The following is a 21,174-nucleotide window of genomic DNA, read 5'->3' as shown; positions in this document are numbered from 1 at the left end:
TACATGTAACACTATAAAATGATTATTGTTTATTGAACAAAAGTGAAGATTTTTTTCTCAGTGCTTTGATTCATACAAATCGGTAAAGAAAATTAACTCAACAGGTCATCCATCCAATCAGTGTTTGCGGTGCTGTTTTCTTTGTTTTCCACCCTGCCTGTGGCGAGGGGATCTAGGAATCCATCCATTGACTGACTGGAACTGTCTGCAACAGGAGGGCCAGGGTGTACGGATGAGAAAAGGTCATCTGAGAACAGACGGGCCGGTTTAGCGGGAGGGAGCGGTGTGGCATTGTCTATTCCAGAAGCATTGTCAAATGGATTGGAGATCACTTGTGTTTGATCCACCAACAAAGAAGTGTCACTGTCTGGTCCTTCGGGTGGAAAGGTATGAGATGGGGGACTGGAAAACAGATCGAATTCATCTTTAGGCAACGCAGCAATGTCTGTTCCCTGGAGAGGAGGGTTTTGGCATTGATTCACGTTAGAGCCCATCATGAAGTCAAACACGTTGTTCTCCTGAGTGTTACTTGGAACAGAAGCTGCAGGTGTATTAGACAGGCCGAATACATCCAGTTGCTCAGCTGTGTAAATGTCACTCATGCCAAAAGGGTCATTTTGAAGAATGTCATCTAACATATTGTCTTTTCTATCTGTCTGTATGGTTGGAGCTCCAAACTCTGCTTCGTTTTCTCCTTCTCCCATCTCCTCTGAGGTGTTAGCCAATGGCATCTCAGACATTAAAATGTCTCCAAAACCGATCTTGCCTGCTTCCAAAGACATGCATGAGTCTGTAAATAAATCACTTGCATGACCTTGGCTCAGGGTTTGATAATTAAACATATTAGAGGAGTCACCAGGCAAGATTCCAGCCTCATTTGTTTCATTGCCAGTTTCCAAATGAATTTGAAGGTCTTCAGAGTCGGAGTGTGTCTGTGAAATAAACACCTCACCTGGGGAAATGGGTGGATCTGATTCCACTGCATTTGTGACAGAGGCAGATGAAGTTACTGCTACATCACTGTAGTTGTCACTGTCACTGCGTTCATTTTCCTTTTGTGGCTCATGCAACGTCTCTGACGTCTGCAGGGAATGCTGTGTATCATCACTGTCAATTGACTCATTAATGGCATCTACAGTTAGATAGGTTGATGCATCTCCATTCTCTTTCACCGGTGCAGGTTTGACATCCTTGACTTCAGTCGTTTCAGTCTCCACACCTGGCACATTGAGATTTTTCAGGTCTGGCCCTTTGTCTGAAGTCTGGAAGAGCTTGCTTAGAAGGTTTTTGGGTTTAGCTTCTGGCCTTTTGATCTCCTGGGGCTCACTTTTGTTTACTTTTTCTTTGGTATTTGATGTAAAAAGCTTAGACAGGGGACCTTTGCCTTTAGACCAGGAACCCCTCTGAGTGCTAGGCTTGTCTTGTTTGCTGATAGCTTTATCATTTGATTTCTCATCGGTCTTTGGCTGGTCATCAGAACCTTCCTTCACCCGAAGACCACTGTCACTTTGTTTATTGCCGACATGATGTTCTATATCTGTATCTGTGCCCTGTTCTAATTCTATCTCCCCTTTCATAGTCAGGTCTTCAGAGGCCCATTGTTCTGTTTTGGTCTCCGAATGTTGAGCAGTTTTTTCTCCTTTAACAACACCAGTATCATTAAAACCCGGAATCTCTTGATCAGGGCTGGTCACATTGGGTGTTGTTATGGCTGTTGCCTCCAATTCTCCATTTGATTCTTTTGCACTGGAATGGTAGATGTTGGAATTGGCTGTTCCTTCCTCTGCCTGCACAGTATTCGTGATGGGGTTAATAACCATGTTTAAACCATCATCTGGGTTTTCTCTGTCAAGCGAGCTGACATTGTTTTTATTATCGCCGTCTGAATGCAGCCCCTGGAGATGTTCCTGTTCTTGCTCTGTATCGAAACCCGGTGCAAACCGTACAGTTTTCTTTTTCTTGCCTGAATGTACAGTACCGAGCTCCTTTAGCCCTGCTTCTGCTACATTGTCAGTTACTGACGCTGGTTCGGTAGGCAGAGCTTTTTCTGCTGTCTTTTTTGTAGAATCATGCTTGATTGATGTTTCGGAATGTTCTGGTGCATCAACTGTATCGTAGTAGCTGGGTGTCATAAACTGACTTTTTTCTGGACTGGCAGGGATTGGGCCAGGCGTCTCATCCGGTGTCACTTGAATGCCATTGTGGTTCGATGAAGTGTTCTGAGTGTACACTTCACTTTGCAATGAGTTTTCAACAAATTTTTTGACTGGACGGTTTTGCTGATTGGTCATTGAGTTTACCAGTGATGAAGGGCTCTGAGCGGTGCCTTTCTTCTCTGGTGGCCAGTTAAACTTCCGCTTGTTCCTGACATCAGGGATGCTCAAGACCATGTCTCTGCTCCTCTGTGGTGCCCCCAAGACTCCAGCAGATGGCCTTATTGGGTTGTCGACACAAACGACTTCATGTTGGAGCATGACATGGTTCTTCTTGACTTCTGATGTGGGCTCCTCTCTTTTAATGAGCCAGCGGTCTTTATGCTGCTTATGGCCAAAGCCTTCATCATAGTTGCCTTTAGATTTGAAAAGCTGCTGATAGTGTGACATGCAATAGAACTCTCCATACACCGAAGAATAATTGTGAATACTGCAATAGAAATATATAGTCTATATTAATTATTTTGGAGAAAATTCTTATTTAAAATATGATCAAATAGAGATTGTTTAAAATATTTTTAAATTTTTCTTCCAGGATCTCTCACCTCAACTTTTGTTTGCAGTGCTTACAGCAAAAGCAGATTTTATGGAGGATAAGTTTGCCTGCAACCATTTTTTCCATGGGGTAAACTGGCGTGAGGCAGGCAGAACACATTTCCTTCACCGGTGACAGGAACTGAGGCAACAACAAAAATCCATACGTAAGACATTTTTTAGTTTGATAAAGTCACATTTTAACTCCAACTTTTTAATATAGTCATATATTAAACAAAATAGCACCATGATTGCTAACACGCAGTAGTTTCAGTAGAATTCTGAAATTTCTAAATTTTGGTTTCTTCACCATAAAGATCAATTACATTTTTTAATTAAGAATCAGCTGCAAATTGGCCATTAAACAGTGTTGTTATTCGGTTAACACAATTAATGTATAGAAATGTATCTGGAAAGAAATAATAATTAATTTAATAATGTTGCCTGGATCCTGATAATAATGACTCTATACATTATTAATATACTCTGTACATATATCAGTGAACCTTAATTTGTTTATTCCCATCCTTATGATGTATATGTCATTATTAGCAAATACAGCATGTTGGTCCTCCTCCAGGGACAGAAATGATCCTGAAGACCCAAGTAAAAATGTTTTTTTATAAACATACAAAGCACAATATAACTCCATTACATAAATGGTTTATTCTCTTTAAGACAAACAGGAATCTTTAGAAAAGAAAAGAAACACTTTAGTAACAGTAAAAAAGAAACATTGTGAAGATCACAAGAAAAAGCAGTAAAAGTAATTTCTAACAAGGTTAATAGCAGGTATTTTAACCACTGTAATAAAATATGCATACAATTAAACAAGAATATGCAGATGGATAAATTCAAATGAAATAACATAAATAACAAATACTTTAACACATCTAAAAGAAATGATATGCTTTAATGATCTGTTGTGACTGCTACTGCTCAAGTTAACCACGTTATATCAATACCAAGATCCTAAACAATGCCACCTGGTCACCAAATAACTTGACTGAGTTGAGACCTCAGTGCTGACTTGGTTTCGGACTGCCAAATGTAACAAAAACCTTGCTGCGGTCATCTGTTTTATGAGTGGCTACATCTGTCAAAAGCCGCCCAGACCTGTGCATCAGTGGGGAAGCCGTTGATTCATATCTTTTGGGGCTGCTGACAACTTCATAAGAAGATGTATTAGTATGGCACTTCTTTGTAACAACGGTTGATGTAGAAGATGTGACTATTTTATTTCCGTAGCAGTCTGTCTCTTCATATTTTTCACTGACCATCTTTGTTCCAACAATTCCTGCAGGCTCTGGAATGGTTTGAACTTCCAGAACGCTTACCTTCCGCTTTGGAACTTTGGGTCTGAAAGAGTGATTCACTGTCTCTTTTTCTGAGGAGTGGTCACCATTCTCAACCTGATGCCCATTTGAGCTTGCCATGCTGCTCTTGGGCTTTGACTTGGCCGGGGAGGGATGTGGTGGCTTGGGTGTGTCTGCTGATTTTCTAGCAGCAGAGTGAATGGAGATAAATGAGGGTGATGAGGGGAGGTTTGGAAAAGTTTTGGGAGCTGCAGCTTTACACTTCGGTAAAGATGCTTCTGTTTGAACGTCAGATGGTTCTGGCCCATGCTGGGTCACTGGTCGGATGGCTTTACTTTGGTTTGTTTTGGCTTTGCTAGTGACAATGCTAATTTTCCTAATGTTGCTGCTGGCCCCAGTCTGCTGCTCCGTCTTTAAGGATTCATTGAAAAGCCCTGATAGTCCTGCAATGTCTGCCTCTGATTTTAAATTGGATACTGAATACAATGCTTTTTTGATAGCTTCTTCTATATCCACAAGTCTAGTCAATGTTTGTTCTTTTAGCTGCATTATGTCCATACTTGCTTTTTCAAGATCTTCAAATACTGTGTCTACTGAGCATATGCTTTCTGTTTCATCTTTCAGTGATTCTGTTTCTGCATTAGCTTTCCTAACACTTCCAATATTGCCAGGTCTCATTTCTTTACTTGGATCAGCAACCCAAGAGGGTTCATCCTCATATAAATCCCTTAAAGACCCAACATCCACCTCACTTGTTTCACCCTCTATTTCCTGAACTTGACATAGAATGCTTTTCAGCTCTTCTCTTTTTCTCAAATTTTCAAAGATCTCCATTGCTGCCTTCACATTGCCTCTCATGATTTCCTCTTTGTGAATGGACAACCTCTGAAGACGCTCTTCATCAGTTTCTCTTTTTACTTTTTTCTCCCTTAAAACAACCTTGGCTTCAGGCTCATGGACATCCATGTGATGTGTGTCAGGGGAACCAAAAGAAGCATCTCTGTTGCCGCAACTCTCCGAAGTGTTCTCTTTGTCTGCTGAAGAACTTGGTAAAAGGTCCATGTTTATTTCTTTGTCTTGGACAACCTTGATTTTCTTTGGCGCCATGAACGCATTCTCAACTGTTCCCTTCTTCTTTCCTCCAAAGTTCTGAAGTGCGAGCCTGAAGCCTGTGTTCATGTCCTGTTTGGCATCACCATCTGTCGAATAACTCTGCATGTACATGTTAATCTCCTCTGCAGCATTGATCTTCTGTATCACATTTTTTTCAATTGCCATTTTAGGAACAATTTCCTTTACTTTCCAAGCACTGTTTGCTACTGTGCTATCATCTGATGTAGCTTCTCCTTGTTTCTGTTGCTCCAACATGTCGGTGGGTTCATCAGTGGCACTGACTCCAAATGCACTGGCATCTGGATCCCCTCCTGATTCTGTGGAGCTTATCTTTTTTTCAGGGTAAGGTTTAACTGATACTACATGAGCTCGCATCAACTGCTTCATATCATGAGAAATCCTGCCTTTAGGATGGGAGTCACAGAGTTGAGTGGAGATAAACGGATTTTCAGCTCTAACACCAGATCTTGTATTTGACCATTGAGGTTTTGGTGGAAGGGCTGGTCTAGAATCTTGATCCTGGTTGCAAGTCTTTGGTGGAGGTGGAGGTGGAGGTGGACTTTGTCTTTCATTTGACAAAGAGAATGGTTTTGGTGATGTGAACTTTTTAGAACTTTCCAGTGGCCTGTCACTAATGACAGGTGCCGAATTCAGTGCTGTTGATGACTGCTCTTCCTTGCAAGTTACTGAAACTGAAGGAGACAATTTATTGTCAGATGGGGGCATAGACACCACAACATTCTGACTGTACACAGACCCTGAGTACATTTTCTTCCTTTCTTCTGTATATGGCTGCCCTGATGTCCTGTAAATCATTGCTGCTTTGTAGTCCCCTTTAGACACATTAACACTAGACCTCTCAAGAGACTGGAGTGCTGCTTGAATGTTACCCTGCACAATCTCCTCTTTGTCTATGGCTCTCTGCACCTTTGCTGCACTATGCAATGACCGAATGGCAGCTTTAACATCTCCTCTAACTTCTTCAGCATTTTGAACTTCACTTTCTGGCATAATATAAGGGCTTACACATAAACTTGCATCTGCTGAACGTGCCTCCACTGTCTCAACCTTAGTGACTGAAATCCTGCACTCTGCACTCTGAGGACAAGCTTCAAACTTGTCATGGGCTCCCTGACCACCTTCTGTGTCACTGACCTTGTGATGTGTTGTCGTAATCCGCTGGTTGCTGAAGGAAGACGTATTGGACTCCATCACGGTTGGCACTGATTGTTCATCATGGGAGGATATGTTAAGGTTGTATATCTTTCCTGGCATAACTGTTTCCCGCTCTACTCTCATGCTCTGGTTCTTTGCCTTTTCTAGTGACAACTTCGCAGCCTTCACATCCCCAGAAATTATTTCCTCCTTGAAGTTCTGTCTTTCATCTGCAGGTGACTCGACTGTTGGCATGTCCAGGTCGTAGATTGTGCCTGGTGTGATGACTTCCTTTTCTACATGCATACTCTGCTGCTTTGCCCTCTCCAATGATTCCAAGGTTGCTTTAATGTCCCCTGAGACAATTTCCTCTTTCTCTACAACAAGATGTTGTTTGGCAGCATCATCAAGTTGTTGCTTCACAGTTGAGACATTGCCACAAATAATGTCCTCTTTTGGCACACTGTGCTCAATGTTCACGTCAGAAGGAACTCCCAAAAACATTTTTTTGACATTCTTGACATCGCCTGAAACAACATCTTGAATAGTACGTTCTACTTGTTCCTTTTGCTTTTTCAGGCACATCATTGCTTGCTTCACATCCCCTTGAACAACCTCAATCTGTTCCTTTGGATCAGAAATGAATTCATCCTCTGAAAGCTGTGTTTGGAGGCTCTTCAGGTATTGCAGATCACCCTTTTCGATGCACCGTCTGTACAAATCAACATTTCCTCTTTCATTTTCTTCTAACCTACAAGATCCAGAATCCCTTTGACCCTGGGCAGTAGCCAAGAGGTTTCCTATTGTTGATTTGACGTCTCCTTTTTGGATGTTGTGACTGTCCATTTTCGCAGTGTGGTGGTGGTGGTGGAAGCAATAAATTGTCATTTCAGCTTGTTTGCCCTCAGATTCCTGCATTACCAATCCAGATTCCATGAACTTGTTTTGAACAAGGGCACTCTCAATTATCTGAAACATGGTCTCCATACTTTGTTTTTGTTGTGGGCTAATTGTTTCTGATTGTTGTTGAGGAATCTCCACGAATGATGTATCTACAGTCCCTTCTTCATTTTCATTTAATACAGTCACATGGTGTTTCATATTTGGTCTATGCAGCAACTGTAGCATGATATTCCTGATCTGTCCCTCAACCACTTCTTCCTTTTCAACCTTTGGACCCTCGTCGGACACAAACAGGAACTTTGCCATGTTGACATGTCTGGTGCCATTAGCTTGTATGATGATCCCGCTGGAGTGAAGACACTTCAGTTGGTGTAGGTGGCACAGCGTCTCGGTCACACTGTCCACTGTAATTTTGTCCAGTGGCGTAGTTTCAAACAGCCAGGTGGTGCTTTTCACATCTGCTTTGGGCCTTTCCTCTTGGGCTGTGCATTCAGCTGATTGTTGTTCATCCTTAATTTTGTCCAGTGGCTGAGATTCGAATAACCAGGTACATCTTTTCACATCACCTTTTTGTTTGTCTTCTCTTTGTACTGTTTTAACATCACTTTGCTCCTGTTGATCTCCCTTTAGAGTGTCAATGGGTTGATTCTCAAATAGCCATGTGGAGGTGCGTACATCGCCATGTTGGACATCTGTGACACTGACCATTCTCACAAATTTATTATGAGCTGCCTGTTCAGATTCAAAGAGTTTCTTGTTCACCTGGACATTATTGACATTTGAGATTTCCTCCACCACCTTCACTGTTGGCACATCTCTAGATGTGAAAGAGTTAAGAGGCTGGGTTTCAAACTTCCACCGGGCTGATTTGACAGCACCTTTGAGCACATCCTCCTGGGTGACTGCTCGGATGATGTAGATCTCTTTGTCTGCTTGAATGGCATCAAGGGGCTTAGTCTCGAACATCCACCGTGCTCCTCTCACATCACCACTCATCACTTCATCTTTCTTGACTGTGGTAACCTCATGGAACTCTCCGTCTTTGTCTCTGATGGCATACAAGGGTTGAGATTCAAAGAGCATGGTGCTGGACTTCACATCACCACCACTAATGGGCTTTTCCACATTCATTGACTGGTGTTCGAGCAGTTGGTCTTTGTCCTTGATTTTGTCCAAAGAGAATGTTTCAAATATGAATTTTTTGTTTCCAACATCTCCGCTTCCAACCTCAATCACACTTGTGGACTTTGTCCTGTCACTTCCCATAGTATTTATGGCGCTGATGGGCTGGTTCTCAAAAAGCCAGGTGAATTTGTGAACTGAACCTGTCTGGATGGCTTTGTCTGGTTCATCCTCACTTGGCACAGTGGTTATTTCACAGCCAATTTCATCAAGCGACTGAGTCTCAAAAATCTCTTTCACACGTGAAACGTCCCCTGATTGTACATTGACCTGGCTCACATATCTCACGTCTTGCTCTGAGCCATGCAATCTGCTTGTGATTCTGTCTAACGTCTCTGTTTCAAAAAGGTGCTTTACTGTTCTCACATTGATATCACTTGTTAAATCATCTTGCACCGTGCTGCATAATTTTAAACACTGTTCTTCTTTGTCTTTAATGTTATCCAGTGGTTGTGTCTCAAACAGCCATGTTTGAGACTTCACATTTGCTTTGGGTATTGTTTCAGTTTCCTGTTTCTTCTCTGACTTTTCATACAAAATGTCCATGGGTTGTGTCTCAAATAGCCATTTAAATGTCTTAACGTCCCCCTTTGCAGACTCTTCCTGGTGCAATAATGAATTTTTCTTATTAAATTTTAAGTGTATAGCTTCAAGAGGCTGAGTCTCAAACAACCATTTTGCCATTCTGACATCGGCAGTTGTGTCTTCTTGTCTCGTGATACCTTTAATAACCTCCACCGTTCCATTCACCTCCTCAAACTGATCCAGTGGCTTTGTCTCAAACATCCATTTGTAATTTTGGACATTCCCTTTGATAATTTCCTCCCTGCTAACATTTTTTACCTCATGGAAATTTCCAGAACAGTCTTTTATCGCATACAGGGGCGTGGACTCAAATAAATCCTTGTTACCTTTAACACTCCCAGCTGTAATGTCAAATTTTTCTGTATGTTCGTTGTCGGTCTGGGAAATGTAATCAATAGGAATTGTTTCGAAAAGGTGCTTGTAAGACTTAACACTTCCTTTTTCTACATCTTTAACTGTGTTTGCATTGTCTGCTTGCAATGTAATGAGGTTAAAGTTTTCAAATGTTTGCTTTTTGTCTTTTACCTCCCCTCTCTCATCTGAAGAAACCATAACTTTTTTCAAATTGCCAACTTCGAAGCTATCTTTCAGTGTCTCAATGGGCTGTGTTTCAAAAAGCCAAAGGGTAGATTTGACATTTCCTCCTAAAACGTCTTCCTTCTCAACACCAAAATTACTTGGTGTGTTTTCAGCGTTTAGCATATCTAAAGGCTGGGTTTCAAAGGGCCCTTGTTTCTGTCCAACATCAGAGAGCTTCATAGATGTCCCCTGGAACTTGTGCTCTTCCACAGCACCCTCATGAATTGCATCAAGAGGTTGGGTCTCAAAAATCCATTTCTTCCTGTCAACTCCCCCTTTTGGGGCCTCTTCTAGTGATATGCCCCGAATAATCTGGATTCCAGAGGTGTTTTTGTTGATCACATCCAGAGGCTGGGTTTCAAACAGCCAGCGTGCCGTCTTAATGTTTCTGCTTTTTATCTCCTCCCTGCAAATGTTTCTGATCTCATGTATGTTTCCACTGCTGTCCCTCAGAGCACATTTGGGGTCTGCCTGGAAGAGTTTCACAGTCTTCTTGACGTCTCCTTTCTCTTCTTGAAGTTCAGACTTTAGCCTGAGCAGCCGTTGATCTTCAACCGAGTAGCAGCGGCCCAGTGCATCCAGAGGCTTTGTTTCAAAAAGGTGCCGTGCTCCTGTAACATCACCCTTAATTATAGGCTCCTTCAGTAATGCTTCCACAAGCTCTCCTTCTTCATGAGATGATTTGCTTAAGATGTCCAAAGGCTGTGTTTCAAATAGCCAAGTGGCTGTCCGCACATCGCCTTTGACGAGACCCTGCTTGTGTTCGTCTGATGTCAATTCAGTGCCATCCCAAATACAGTGCTCAAACATGGAAGATGTGCCCCTAACATCTCCACCTTGGAGATTCTCCTCATCAAGCAACTTTTTTGTGGCATGGGGGTCCCCAATGTTGTCCAGAGTCCAATTCTCAAATATCCAACGCATGGATTGGACCTCCCCCTGATAACCTGATTCTGCTGTTTCAGGAACTGCAAAGTGCATTGTCTCAATGATGTCATCATCAGTAGCATCATCAAGGTTCTTCCTTAGCTCTGGATGGATGTGTTTAAAGAGCCTTTTTAGCTCACTCTTCTGTCGTTGCTGGTAGAATGTTGAAAAGGTCTCTTTTGGAGGTGGAACTGGTTGGAAGCTTGAGTCTCTGTTAGATAATGATTCTTCCAAATGATGTCCAGGTGCAGGTGGGGGAGGAGGAGGTAGGTCATCTTCTCCAATAGCCTCTGTAACTCTTATATGTTTGGTTACGTTGGCCATCTTGGATGGGAAACAAAAAGGGAATGGGTCTTGTTATTTTCAAAAACACACCAGCACACCAGAGTGCTTTTAGAAAAGATTAGTGGAAATGTTAGACATGCATATTAGTAATTAGTTCAATACCTTCTTCAAGCAGTTCCACCGGAGTCACAGGAAATATTTCACAGCACACCATCTTCACACAAGTTAAAAGAACTTCACTCTGGTTAATATATAATTATGACTACTAAAACCTAGCATGCTAAGAATGTTAATATTTAATGGTTTAAACATATATCCTTTTAATTAGTTAGTCTATGAACCAGTACAATATTTTATATTTTTTGAATTGCATTTTTTTTCATTCGAGAATAGTAGTATAGTAATATGTACTCAGTAATAGAATTATATGTGCATATATATATATGTATGTGTGCAGTGTTAATGAATTATTTGATCAATCTATACTACAGTATATGATACAGAATATTATAGTAAATTTCTAATGTACACTCTATGTCAGAATAAAATCCAGAACAAATTAGTTTCACAGCAGTCCAACACATGGGTAACACACGAGTAAATCTGTCCATACCTTGCTTTGCTTTGTCTTGTTTCCAGAGGTATGCTCCTGGAGAAAAACAATCATTTAAATATTATTTTGCTCATCTAAGTGAGATCTTTATAGCAAAAATGTTACACACTTAAAACTATTTAATTTGATCGATCTCATTTCTGTCCATCATCCCCAAAATAAGTCTGCCTCAGCCAGTAAGAGCACTTGACCTCAGGGCTGCAAATGTTTGTGAAGCATGTCTGGTATGGCAGATATGCCATGCACTCACCTCCTGTGTGGCAGCCTTTGGTGAGTCTGCAGCTGCTACTTTTGACAGGTAGAGAGCCGATCTGTCTTTTATGGTTGGAAGGGTGTTGCTCAGAAATATCTTTTCTCGTCCTCTGTCGAAGGATGACTCTCTCAAGGTCAATTGGGCTTGCCTCCTAACATCTGTGACACATACAAAAAACAATAGTGACATCACTAACAGGCATGTTCTGTTTACTTGAGGACATTTTTCTTTGAGTAGTGATAGATAAGGGCAGTAAGTAAGCATTAAGCAGGGGAGATAGATAAGAGCAGTAAGAGCATTAAGCAGGGGGAGGTCTGGTTCTGGTCCACTGGAAGTATGTAGACCTGCATTCAGAAGTTGAGAGTGGAGAATCCTGAGGAGTTCAGTGGCTCTGACTGATAATGGTGCTTATAAATAGTAAAGCACAGTTTGCACGTCACTTATCGCTTTGCTATTGTTATACTTTGGCAAATACAGAAGCTATGCCGTGCTGACCACACATACAACTTCAGATGCTTAAAACAATACTTTGGCAATACCTTGTTGTATGTCATATTGTATTAATCATTTTTTTATGTTTTTTTGTTGTGTCAAGTGCAGAATACATGAAGCATGGTTTTGTATGTATTGATTTGTTCCTTGCAATTGATCTGACAACAAAAAAAAAACATCAGGGTTGATGGGAGGGGGTGGACAGCAACTGCTTGCTCAGCTGGAGTGTTAGTCCCATTCAAAGGTCTGTCACGATTGCTTATCAAAGACCACCGAAACAGGAATTCTTTTAGGCCATCAAAACAGTCAGTCCAACACGTATAGCTTGTTTCAAAGAAATTTGCACATGCTAAACCCTTAATATGAATTAGCATTATAATATTTGAAATGTGTATGAGCCTGGTTTATAACAGTATAATGGATTAAACATGGATTATTCACAGCTGGACATTTGTAGTATGAAACTATGAATACGTTAAGAGTCCTAAGCTGTGGCATACATCAGTCTATCTGTTGGAACTAATGGCGAGCCTCAGACATGCCTGTTTTCTACACTGGGCTTTTACAGGACAAAAGAACAGGCTGCTGCCATGGCGCCACTCACGAGCCTGGGCTTAAACCTTTTGTGTGTCCAGATGAGCAGACAGAATAACCTGGCCATGGCAGTATTTACCCCATAGTTATGTATATAGTCTACAGAAGTAGGCTTTACTTTATTGCTAATTATAGCACAGTAGTAGTACGGTTTTAATCTAGGCATAATTTGTCTACATAATTTGTAGTATTTTGAACTGAAACATGTGACATCCAGTGATTGTGAAATTTGCCCTTTAGGTCACAGGTTAGACTGAGTGTCCAAATTGATATTATTGATTGACATAATTTATACAGTGAAAAACTCACCCAGGGATTTGTGAATTGATATCATAAAAGGATGAAATCTGCTCTCAAACTGAGAAAGAAGCTATAAGTGGTTCTGTGCTGTTGACAGCTGTCCAAATGATGGTGCTACACAGTTGCCATTTATTCTCGGCCCTTCCAGCTGCCCCGCCTTTTTTGCTTCCTCTGATGTCTGGGCAAGTACTAAAATTATCAGTTCATAATGAACAGTAATGCTTTATGTGAGACACAATGTGTTCTGAAACAAAGGCATGTTTTCATGTATATGTGACCTCTGACCTGGCATGCCTCAAATTCCTACAGATTTAGACGACAAAGTAAATAAGCCATGAACAAAAAAGGTCATGATGTAAGGAAGCAAGGATAAGAACATATCTCTCTGCAGCTTCAGTTGTGCCTTCAATTTTTTTAAAAATCTACCACCCTGTGGTACACTTCCCAAAAGCTTTCTGGGTAGAAATCATGCAATTGAATAGGTCTTACTATGTAAGTTCCAAATTTTGGGAAATAACAATAACAATGCATTTTTTTTCTCAATTTGAACACACCCACCTACAGAACAAATGTACCCATTATAATTGATTACAGATAACAATATTACTGTCACAATAAAACCTTTCCCCCAACTCTATCCATTGGTTTCATTCAAATCTGAAAACACTAATTGAGTAATGAAATTATGTCTCTTAAACAATTGGCACACATCTCAATACTCACAAAGCTGTGGTTGTATTGTCTGTGTTTTGGGCTGCTTTTTAGACTCCTTGTAAAACAGAGGTCCTGTGATGTCTGCAAGCGTCTCTCTAATTCCACACGGTTCTGGTTCTCTCTCTTCTCTCCGTCGAACTGCTGAGCTCAGTCTGCACTTCACTCCTCTCTGCCTCTGACCCTCCGCTGCCACCGACAGCTGATTTTTATCAGGTCCCACTGCCCTGGGGATGAAGCCAGCCTGCTATTTTGGGGGGTGGGACATTTTACTGCCAGTATTCCACACAGCTGAGTCAATCAGCGAGTACAGGGGACAGCTCATGCCCACTGTCATGTAATGGTACCATCCAAGTTCTGATGTCATCAGGTGTTCCAGTAGTATAATAATTATAATAATAATTATGAGCTCATGGTAAATGAATTCTATGTATGTTCTGACAAATGAAATACTTATGTAACCTTTAATATTTATTTATAATCATCTAATGAGCACTACTCAGCTGACGACAGCAGAAATTCAAGGAACTTTAACCTTAAAATCTGATAAACCATTAGTGTAGTGAGATTCATCAAATGCTGAGATTGAAAGAAACGCATTTCTAACCTTGTACTTTGCTTTCTGTGTAGATATGTAAGTTGCATGTAGTTAGGTTTCAGCATTTATACATTAACTCATCTTCAAATTTTTCGGTACTGTATTAGAACACCTACAAAAGTATCCAGAGGGATCAAATCAAGTTGGTGGATTTTCAGAACATATGAAACTCGATTATATATTAATTATATATTAGTGTTTGATGCTGAGAACACAATGTGTCTTACTCTGTTTCTGGTCACATGTCCTGTTGAAGTAATGTGGTACTAAATCAGAAATGTATGTCAAACAACACCTCCAAGGATCTTTTGAGAATGACCGCCCTGTCAAAACCTCTAGACGTGCTGAATGGCATGTCAGACAGATGTCACATTGCTGACCTGAGAGTCCAAACTGTGGGCAACAGCTTCTTTATCAGAGCTGCACCCCTGAACGTCAGCTCAGGTCCTTATTATCGCTCTAATATGCATAGTTCTGTGTCTACACATTCACATCCTGTTGGGTTTTTTTTTAACCGGCCTTCCACCAGCCACTCATTTCATGGCCATGAAACTGGAGCTTGTGTTTTCCTGAAGGTTTTGCAGTGCCAGTGATGGCACGTTGGCTGTGGGATTATCTCAGGCATATTTTTAACACGCAGGCGCAGCCATACACATTCCTGGGTGGCGGTGACTTCAGATGACTTGCTAGGGGTGTTTGAGTGGCTGGATGCCCTGGATATCAGCTCAGACTAGACTTGATGCTTCTGATTATTGTGCTTGTGACCATGGACAAAAGTAACAAATAAAATGCAAAGAAAATGCCAACGCGAATTTAGAGTCGCCTATACACTGAATAGCCATAACTCTAGAACCACGGAGAGGTGAAATGAAAACCATTATTTTCTCACCTGGCAATGGGTGAGAAATGAAAAAAACACTTACAAAAAAGGGACTTACATAAGGATTTGATTAAATTGTGATGCCTATATGGCTGATTTGTAGCATTTCCGAACCTGCAGTGCTTTAGGGATGATCCCTTTTATTCACCTTCCAAAAGTGGTCAGAAGGAAGGAAGACCAGAGTGTCGACTGTGCTGTAAAAAAACACCACCATGCAAGCTTGGTACCAGTTTCTTTGTTACTCTGTATCATGAGAATGGTGGTTACATAAAGGAACGTACAAGCGTGTTTCCCATCCAAGATGGCCAACGTAACCAAACATATAAGAGTTACAGAGGCTATTGGAGAAGATGACCTACCTCCTCCTCCCCCACCTTTTTTTTATGATATTGCCATACTGAAACCAAAGGCACCAGAGATAATAAACAGTTTATTAACACATGAAAACATGACTTTTGCTGCCTTCCTTAGCTCCATTTTCAGCCATTTTGCTCTTTTCTAGCTTTACGCCAGTGGTTCTCAAACTTTTTCTTCAGGGCTCCCCTTTTCCTAGATTGCTCTCCATTCCCCTATTTCCATCCGAATTTTAACAGCCTTTGAATTTCAAACACCGTTTCAATACCAAAAGAAATACTGAATAACTGAATACAATTTTGCAGTAAATAATTTCAGCGTATAGTTTCCAATGGAAATAAATTCATACTAAAAATTGTAAGGTGTAATATTTTAAATAATATTAATCAGCTTCCTCAAATTCAACTCAGGCTCATGATGCTCCACGGTACCGATAACTGTTATGGGTTTTAAATGTTATCATAACCTCCTTGAGAAGTTAATGTTTGGCTAATTTTGGCTAAAATGCCATTTGATCAATCATGAAATGTCCAAGGGTGATAACTGAGATTGATCTAAATTTTTTCACGATCATCGATCAAGAATGTATAATCACCCAACCAATGCTTACGTTATTATCATTTCTTAATTTTTCATCTATTTAGTGTTTGTATGGTGTCATCTACTCACCACTTGGTCCACCGACATCTGTGATCAGACCCGATGGCCTTCCACTGATGGTTTCCCTTCTCTCTGGCTGAGCCGATTTCTCTCTGTCTCTATGGCTCTCCTAAAAATGCAGTGTAGAGTAACTTTGCAAAATACTGTTAATGTAATCCACAAGAATAACCTGCCTCTTAGGGGCTGTAACTAGAGCATCACATAATTATATTTTGACGACACATTACTTTTGGATATGGATATTTAATTAAAAGTGGACAAAATCTCCCAGCCCAGAAGAGCTGTCAGTATAAAACTTGAAAGACAGACAGACTGTAAATGGCAAATCTTTGTTATCTTTGTTCATGAAATAGTCAATCAGTTCAATTGGAAAAAAGACTATGAACAAGAATCTGTTAATTTAGCCAACCTGGGACAATGCATTTGTTAGATTTGTTGTTTTAAGTTTAAATATCTAATTTTATGGTTCAGTTTGAATTACACTTCATCACGTTCCCTTAACACAATTCCCTTTGTATATAATATATAAAAGTTAATTTGATCATTCTCTGCTTTCTTTACAGCTAGCATGTTTACCATTAATAAACTGTGATTATTGATTCTGATATGGCAACAAAATGTGCTATAATAATATATGTCACCATAAACTCACATTCTTGAAATAACCATGTCTAAAATCAACTGTGTTAGAAATGCATTACAATTCACTTATAAATGATTAGGAGAAACATATGTTTGCACAAACAGTATCTAAAGTAAATTATTATATTATAAGTGATTATTATACAAATTTTTAATAATTGGGTTAAAACTGCTGTTATTCATCAATTAATTTAAGGCAAACATCACTCCTGCAGTTCTGAGAGAGCGTCTTTTTAACAACTTATTATTAACTTAATTTACTTCTGGTTCCTCTTCATGTGTATCACATTTTATTGCACTACAATAAACGTATTATATATATTCCCCTATACATATCTGTGTATGTTTGGATTTTCTTTTTCATAACCATTATGCCCATTTTTTTCTAATTATATGGGACAGAAACAGAACTGAACAATCACCTGTAGAACGTCTCTTTTAGCTGGAGTGACCTCCCCGCTGTGGCCACTGGTCCTCCCAGATGATGGGTCTCGGACTGAGAGGAGACTGTTGTGAGTCACTGGAGGCCATTTGACTGCAGGACTTGTGTGAAGGTGGGGCGTGCTGGTGAAGTCTTGCTGCAAAGTTTTCTTTGACTCAAAGAGGGCCCTTAGGGAGACAGCACCTGTAGGCTCTCTCTGGGGCAGGACCTCCATGGAACGACTCCGGGATAGAGAAGAACCTCCCCTAAGTGTTGGGAGATTCCCCCTCCACTGAGTTCCATCCTTTTCCGTGATACCCTATGCAGATGCACAGAGCACAGGCCAAAATTATTTCCCCTTTGAAATTTGACATGAAAAGAACCTTTGTGTTATTCTGGGAACAATCATTCTATAAATAACAATGTCCTCTAAGTTTAATTAGGATATTTCATTGATATATAGAGTTGAAATAAGAAAGGGCAAAATTGAGACATTAAAAGTTATTATCCCCTTGCCATTAATAGTCAATCATGTACCCTTTATGAGCCACATCTGACACCAATATCTTAAGAGTAGTTCTTTACTAGGTTGGCATGGGTCTCCTGAGGAACACCACAGATGGGGTTTCAAAGCTGATTGGTTTATTGCTGTAGGTGTGTTGAAAGCGAACATTCACTGTGGCGCATATTTTTGACAATCACATTTTTTTAATATTCGATATAAAACAATCTTAAAAATATATTTTATATTTCAAAATGCAATAAATGCTACTATATAGCACTGGTGAATATTTGATTATATCTATTAAGTTTCATCAATGCTGCAAACATTGGGAATAAGTTTAGGAAAATGTTCCATAGTTCCTGGGGGGACTATTAAAATTGGCTTCAACTGTATAATTATGAGTATTACATCTTAGAAATGCAGCTGGATTAAGAGACACACAAATACCTCAAGCAATTTATTAATGTTGAAATTACGTGAATATTCAAACCTTTGATCTGTTTTCCTTTGTGTCTGCATTTCTCAAGTCTAAGCAACTCTGATACCTGATAAAAATCAGACAAAAACATTTAAATACAAATAAATGATGACTGTGAATGTCTTTGGTTATGTCCTACTTACTGCTCAACCAGCTGAGAGACAGACTTCCTTCCTTGCCATACAGTAAACTCAGATGTGCCCCACGACCTCTGATCTCCTGAGAGGCTTTTCAAGGATTGACTTCTCATCAGTGTGCCGTTCATCATCAACACTGATGCATAGCGATTGGTGAGCAAGGAGAATGTAGGTCAAAAAGTGTCTTATGGGATACATATCAGTCTTTGGTTTTCAAACTCACCCAAGGTGTCAGCCTGTCTGAGACGCAAGATGCAGGCCTTAAAGGTTTGTACTATGTTTAGAAACACAGGGGTATTATAATCAGTTCTTATGAGGGTCTTCACAGCATTCAAATACTAGGGGGACCAGGAACTCTTTTAACATTACTGAGTTCATTCAATAAACAGATCACACTTCATTTATGTAGTCCGTGTAGTCCAATTTAATTGATAACAACTAATTGATAACTTGTGTTGATATGAAATTGTTGAAAATGTACCAACTTTTACCAAATGCTAAAGGAAGGAAATTGAAATGACTAGTGACATCACTAGTGACATTGTCATATGATCAGCTTTCATTTTGTCATATGACTCTGTTAATGTTTACTTTTTCACAGTTAAAAAGAAAATTTCATAAAAGTACGCACAAAATGCTCTGAATAAACTAGTAAATTGATTGCAAAGTTAACGTAATGTATTAGTTCATATCTGGCTATAAAATTGAAAACAGCCCATGACTGTCTGACGAGATTAAAAAACAATTTCATACAAGTTTTACATCCCCTCCACTGTGGAAAACACTTTTCCAATGTATTCAGTATTGTTTAAATGACGAACTCCATCCAGCAGAAAAAAAGCAGCTCATAGAGCATTACCTCAAGTGTTGCTCCTGCTCCTCATTTCCTCTTCTGTTTCAGCAGGTTGAGCATCTCTTTGTGGACACAGCAATTTCACTGATCAAAGTCCTCTCCGCTACCACACACACGCACACTTGTGAATATCTTTTGAATTTGTTGGGGTCAGACAGACATTGTAGGAAACAAGACATGATCACCAAAATTACCTTTATTGAAGGTTATTACCTGAAGTTATTTTAATGTAAAGATGCCACAATGAAAGACCTCTGTTGCTTTTACCGAGACCCTTTAATGAATTGTGTGCCATTACAACATTTCCCACACCTTCTGTAAGCCAATGAGGTGCCAGTGAGGTTAAATGGTTGCTAATAGGAGAGCGTTACTCAGCAGGATGGATATATCTAGCTCCCCTCCTATGCCACGGGCAGCCTAACCCCCCCAACCAGCTGCTCTCCCTGCACAGATGGGACCCTTACATAGCCTTCCTCACACTGGCTGCCCTCATTCCAGACTGCACTTTGAATGGTCTAAGGTGGGGTGATGTCATATACTGTGTGTTTGGTTTGTGATTAAAAGGTTTTAAAATGTTCATCAAACAAGTGCTCTTTTGTTTCAAACATATGGTGTTCTGAAGAGTATTCATAACCAACCAAATCATAAAAACCTGAAACAAAACCTTCTAAACCTTCTTTCCGGTATGCCTTGTAAAACTTCTTGTGGCTGGCTGCTGTGGTTTAAGTGAATATGCTTTGACTTGCTTGAATGTGGTCAGGATGTTATTTTTTTATTATTGTTTAAATGGATTGCTGTGTTGAAGGACTGTGAGGAAGGTTAATGTTTAGACATCTTTGTTAATGCTCAAGAGAGATGGGTTATTTACCCTGGGAAATCTAACTTTTCTCATATAAAATTACCTTTGACACTTGCATTTTAAATATGGCAGTATTTTAAAGACATTGCCACTCCACAAAGTTGTTTAGATATCGAAAAGAACCTTTGTACCAAGTATTTAGGAGTTTTTGTCAAATGTTAAATCTATTCTTACATTTAAACTTTGGTATATGTCTCCTTTTAAAGCATTTAGGGCAGCATTGTGGCACAGTGGTTAGAGTCATGACCTCATACCATTAAGGATGTGAGTCTGAACCCTGGTTTGGATCTTGTGTGTGGAGTTTGCATGCTCTCCCGATGCTGTCAAGGGTTTACTTTGGATTCTCTGGTTCCCTCCCACTGTCCAAAGGCAGGTACCCTCAGAGAACTGATGACTGAATTGTTCATAGGTGTGTGTGTGTGTGTGTGTGTGCCCTGTGGACTGGTGCCCAGCCCTGGGTGAATCCTCACCGAGGATGATCTCCAGAACCATGACCCTGAGTAGGACCCTGATTGTGAGTGTTAAAGCATATATAAAACAGATATATTTAATATATTGACTATATATTCAACTCAATATTGATATATTATCAATAGGTTGTTTTTAAAAGATATTGAAATCTTTAAAAGAATAATATTATGTTCTTATTTTCTCCTTATCACGGGATCGATCCAACAATAAATGAACTTTCGTAAACGTGCACCGTCTGATCAGCTTTTTTTGTGGCTCAATGCTTCTGTTTTAGCAGCAGGGGGCGATAGTGCTGCATGCATGAACCTGATCGAACAAGGGTCATGTACACATTGTGCTTAGGCCTGGTTAATGTTATAATGCACTTGATGTAAGAATTATATGTGGTGTAAGATTATATTTATGATATAATTGAACTTATTTCCGAATTTTTTCAGAAACTTTCATAATGACATTGCAGGTTGGGATGTGTGGAATGACAAATTGATCGTTTTATAAAGTATAAATAGGGTACAGTGTTGAGGTCAACATTCACTCACGAATCTTACTGTTAATTCTGCT

General features: G+C 40.0%; 1 protein-coding gene across 3 annotated transcripts; it reads right to left on the bottom strand.

The window, feature by feature from the left end:
- Positions 1-2,903: 2,903 nt before the first annotated feature.
- Positions 2,904-19,329, bottom strand: xirp1 (xin actin binding repeat containing 1). Of its 3 annotated transcripts, XM_028977693.1 has the most exons (9): positions 19,290-19,329; positions 18,654-18,704; positions 18,437-18,566; positions 18,306-18,360; positions 17,312-17,629; positions 16,257-16,356; positions 11,656-11,816; positions 11,406-11,441; positions 2,904-10,831 (listed from the first exon to the last, which is right to left on the bottom strand). In XM_028977693.1, the coding sequence occupies exons 3-9, from the start codon at positions 18,559-18,561 to the stop codon at positions 3,767-3,769; spliced, it is 7,860 nt and encodes a 2,619-aa protein (XP_028833526.1). In that variant the 5' UTR covers positions 18,562-18,566; positions 18,654-18,704; positions 19,290-19,329; the 3' UTR covers positions 2,904-3,766. The 3 variants fall into 3 exon arrangements, with proteins under 3 accessions (XP_028833526.1, XP_028833527.1, XP_028833528.1); XM_028977694.1 differs by lacking the exons at positions 16,257-16,356; positions 17,312-17,629; positions 18,306-18,360; ... (1 more) ...; positions 18,654-18,704; positions 19,290-19,329 and adding an exon at positions 13,768-13,944; XM_028977695.1 differs by lacking the exons at positions 16,257-16,356; positions 17,312-17,629; positions 18,306-18,360; ... (1 more) ...; positions 18,654-18,704; positions 19,290-19,329 and adding an exon at positions 10,955-11,006 and having other exon boundaries at positions 11,656-11,677.
- Positions 19,330-21,174: the final 1,845 nt, after the last annotated feature.

This window comes from Denticeps clupeoides, chromosome 4, assembly GCF_900700375.1.
Source record: "Denticeps clupeoides chromosome 4, fDenClu1.1, whole genome shotgun sequence".
Taxonomy (NCBI): Eukaryota; Metazoa; Chordata; class Actinopteri; order Clupeiformes; family Denticipitidae; genus Denticeps; species Denticeps clupeoides.
This window is presented reverse-complemented; position numbering and strand designations above follow the sequence as displayed.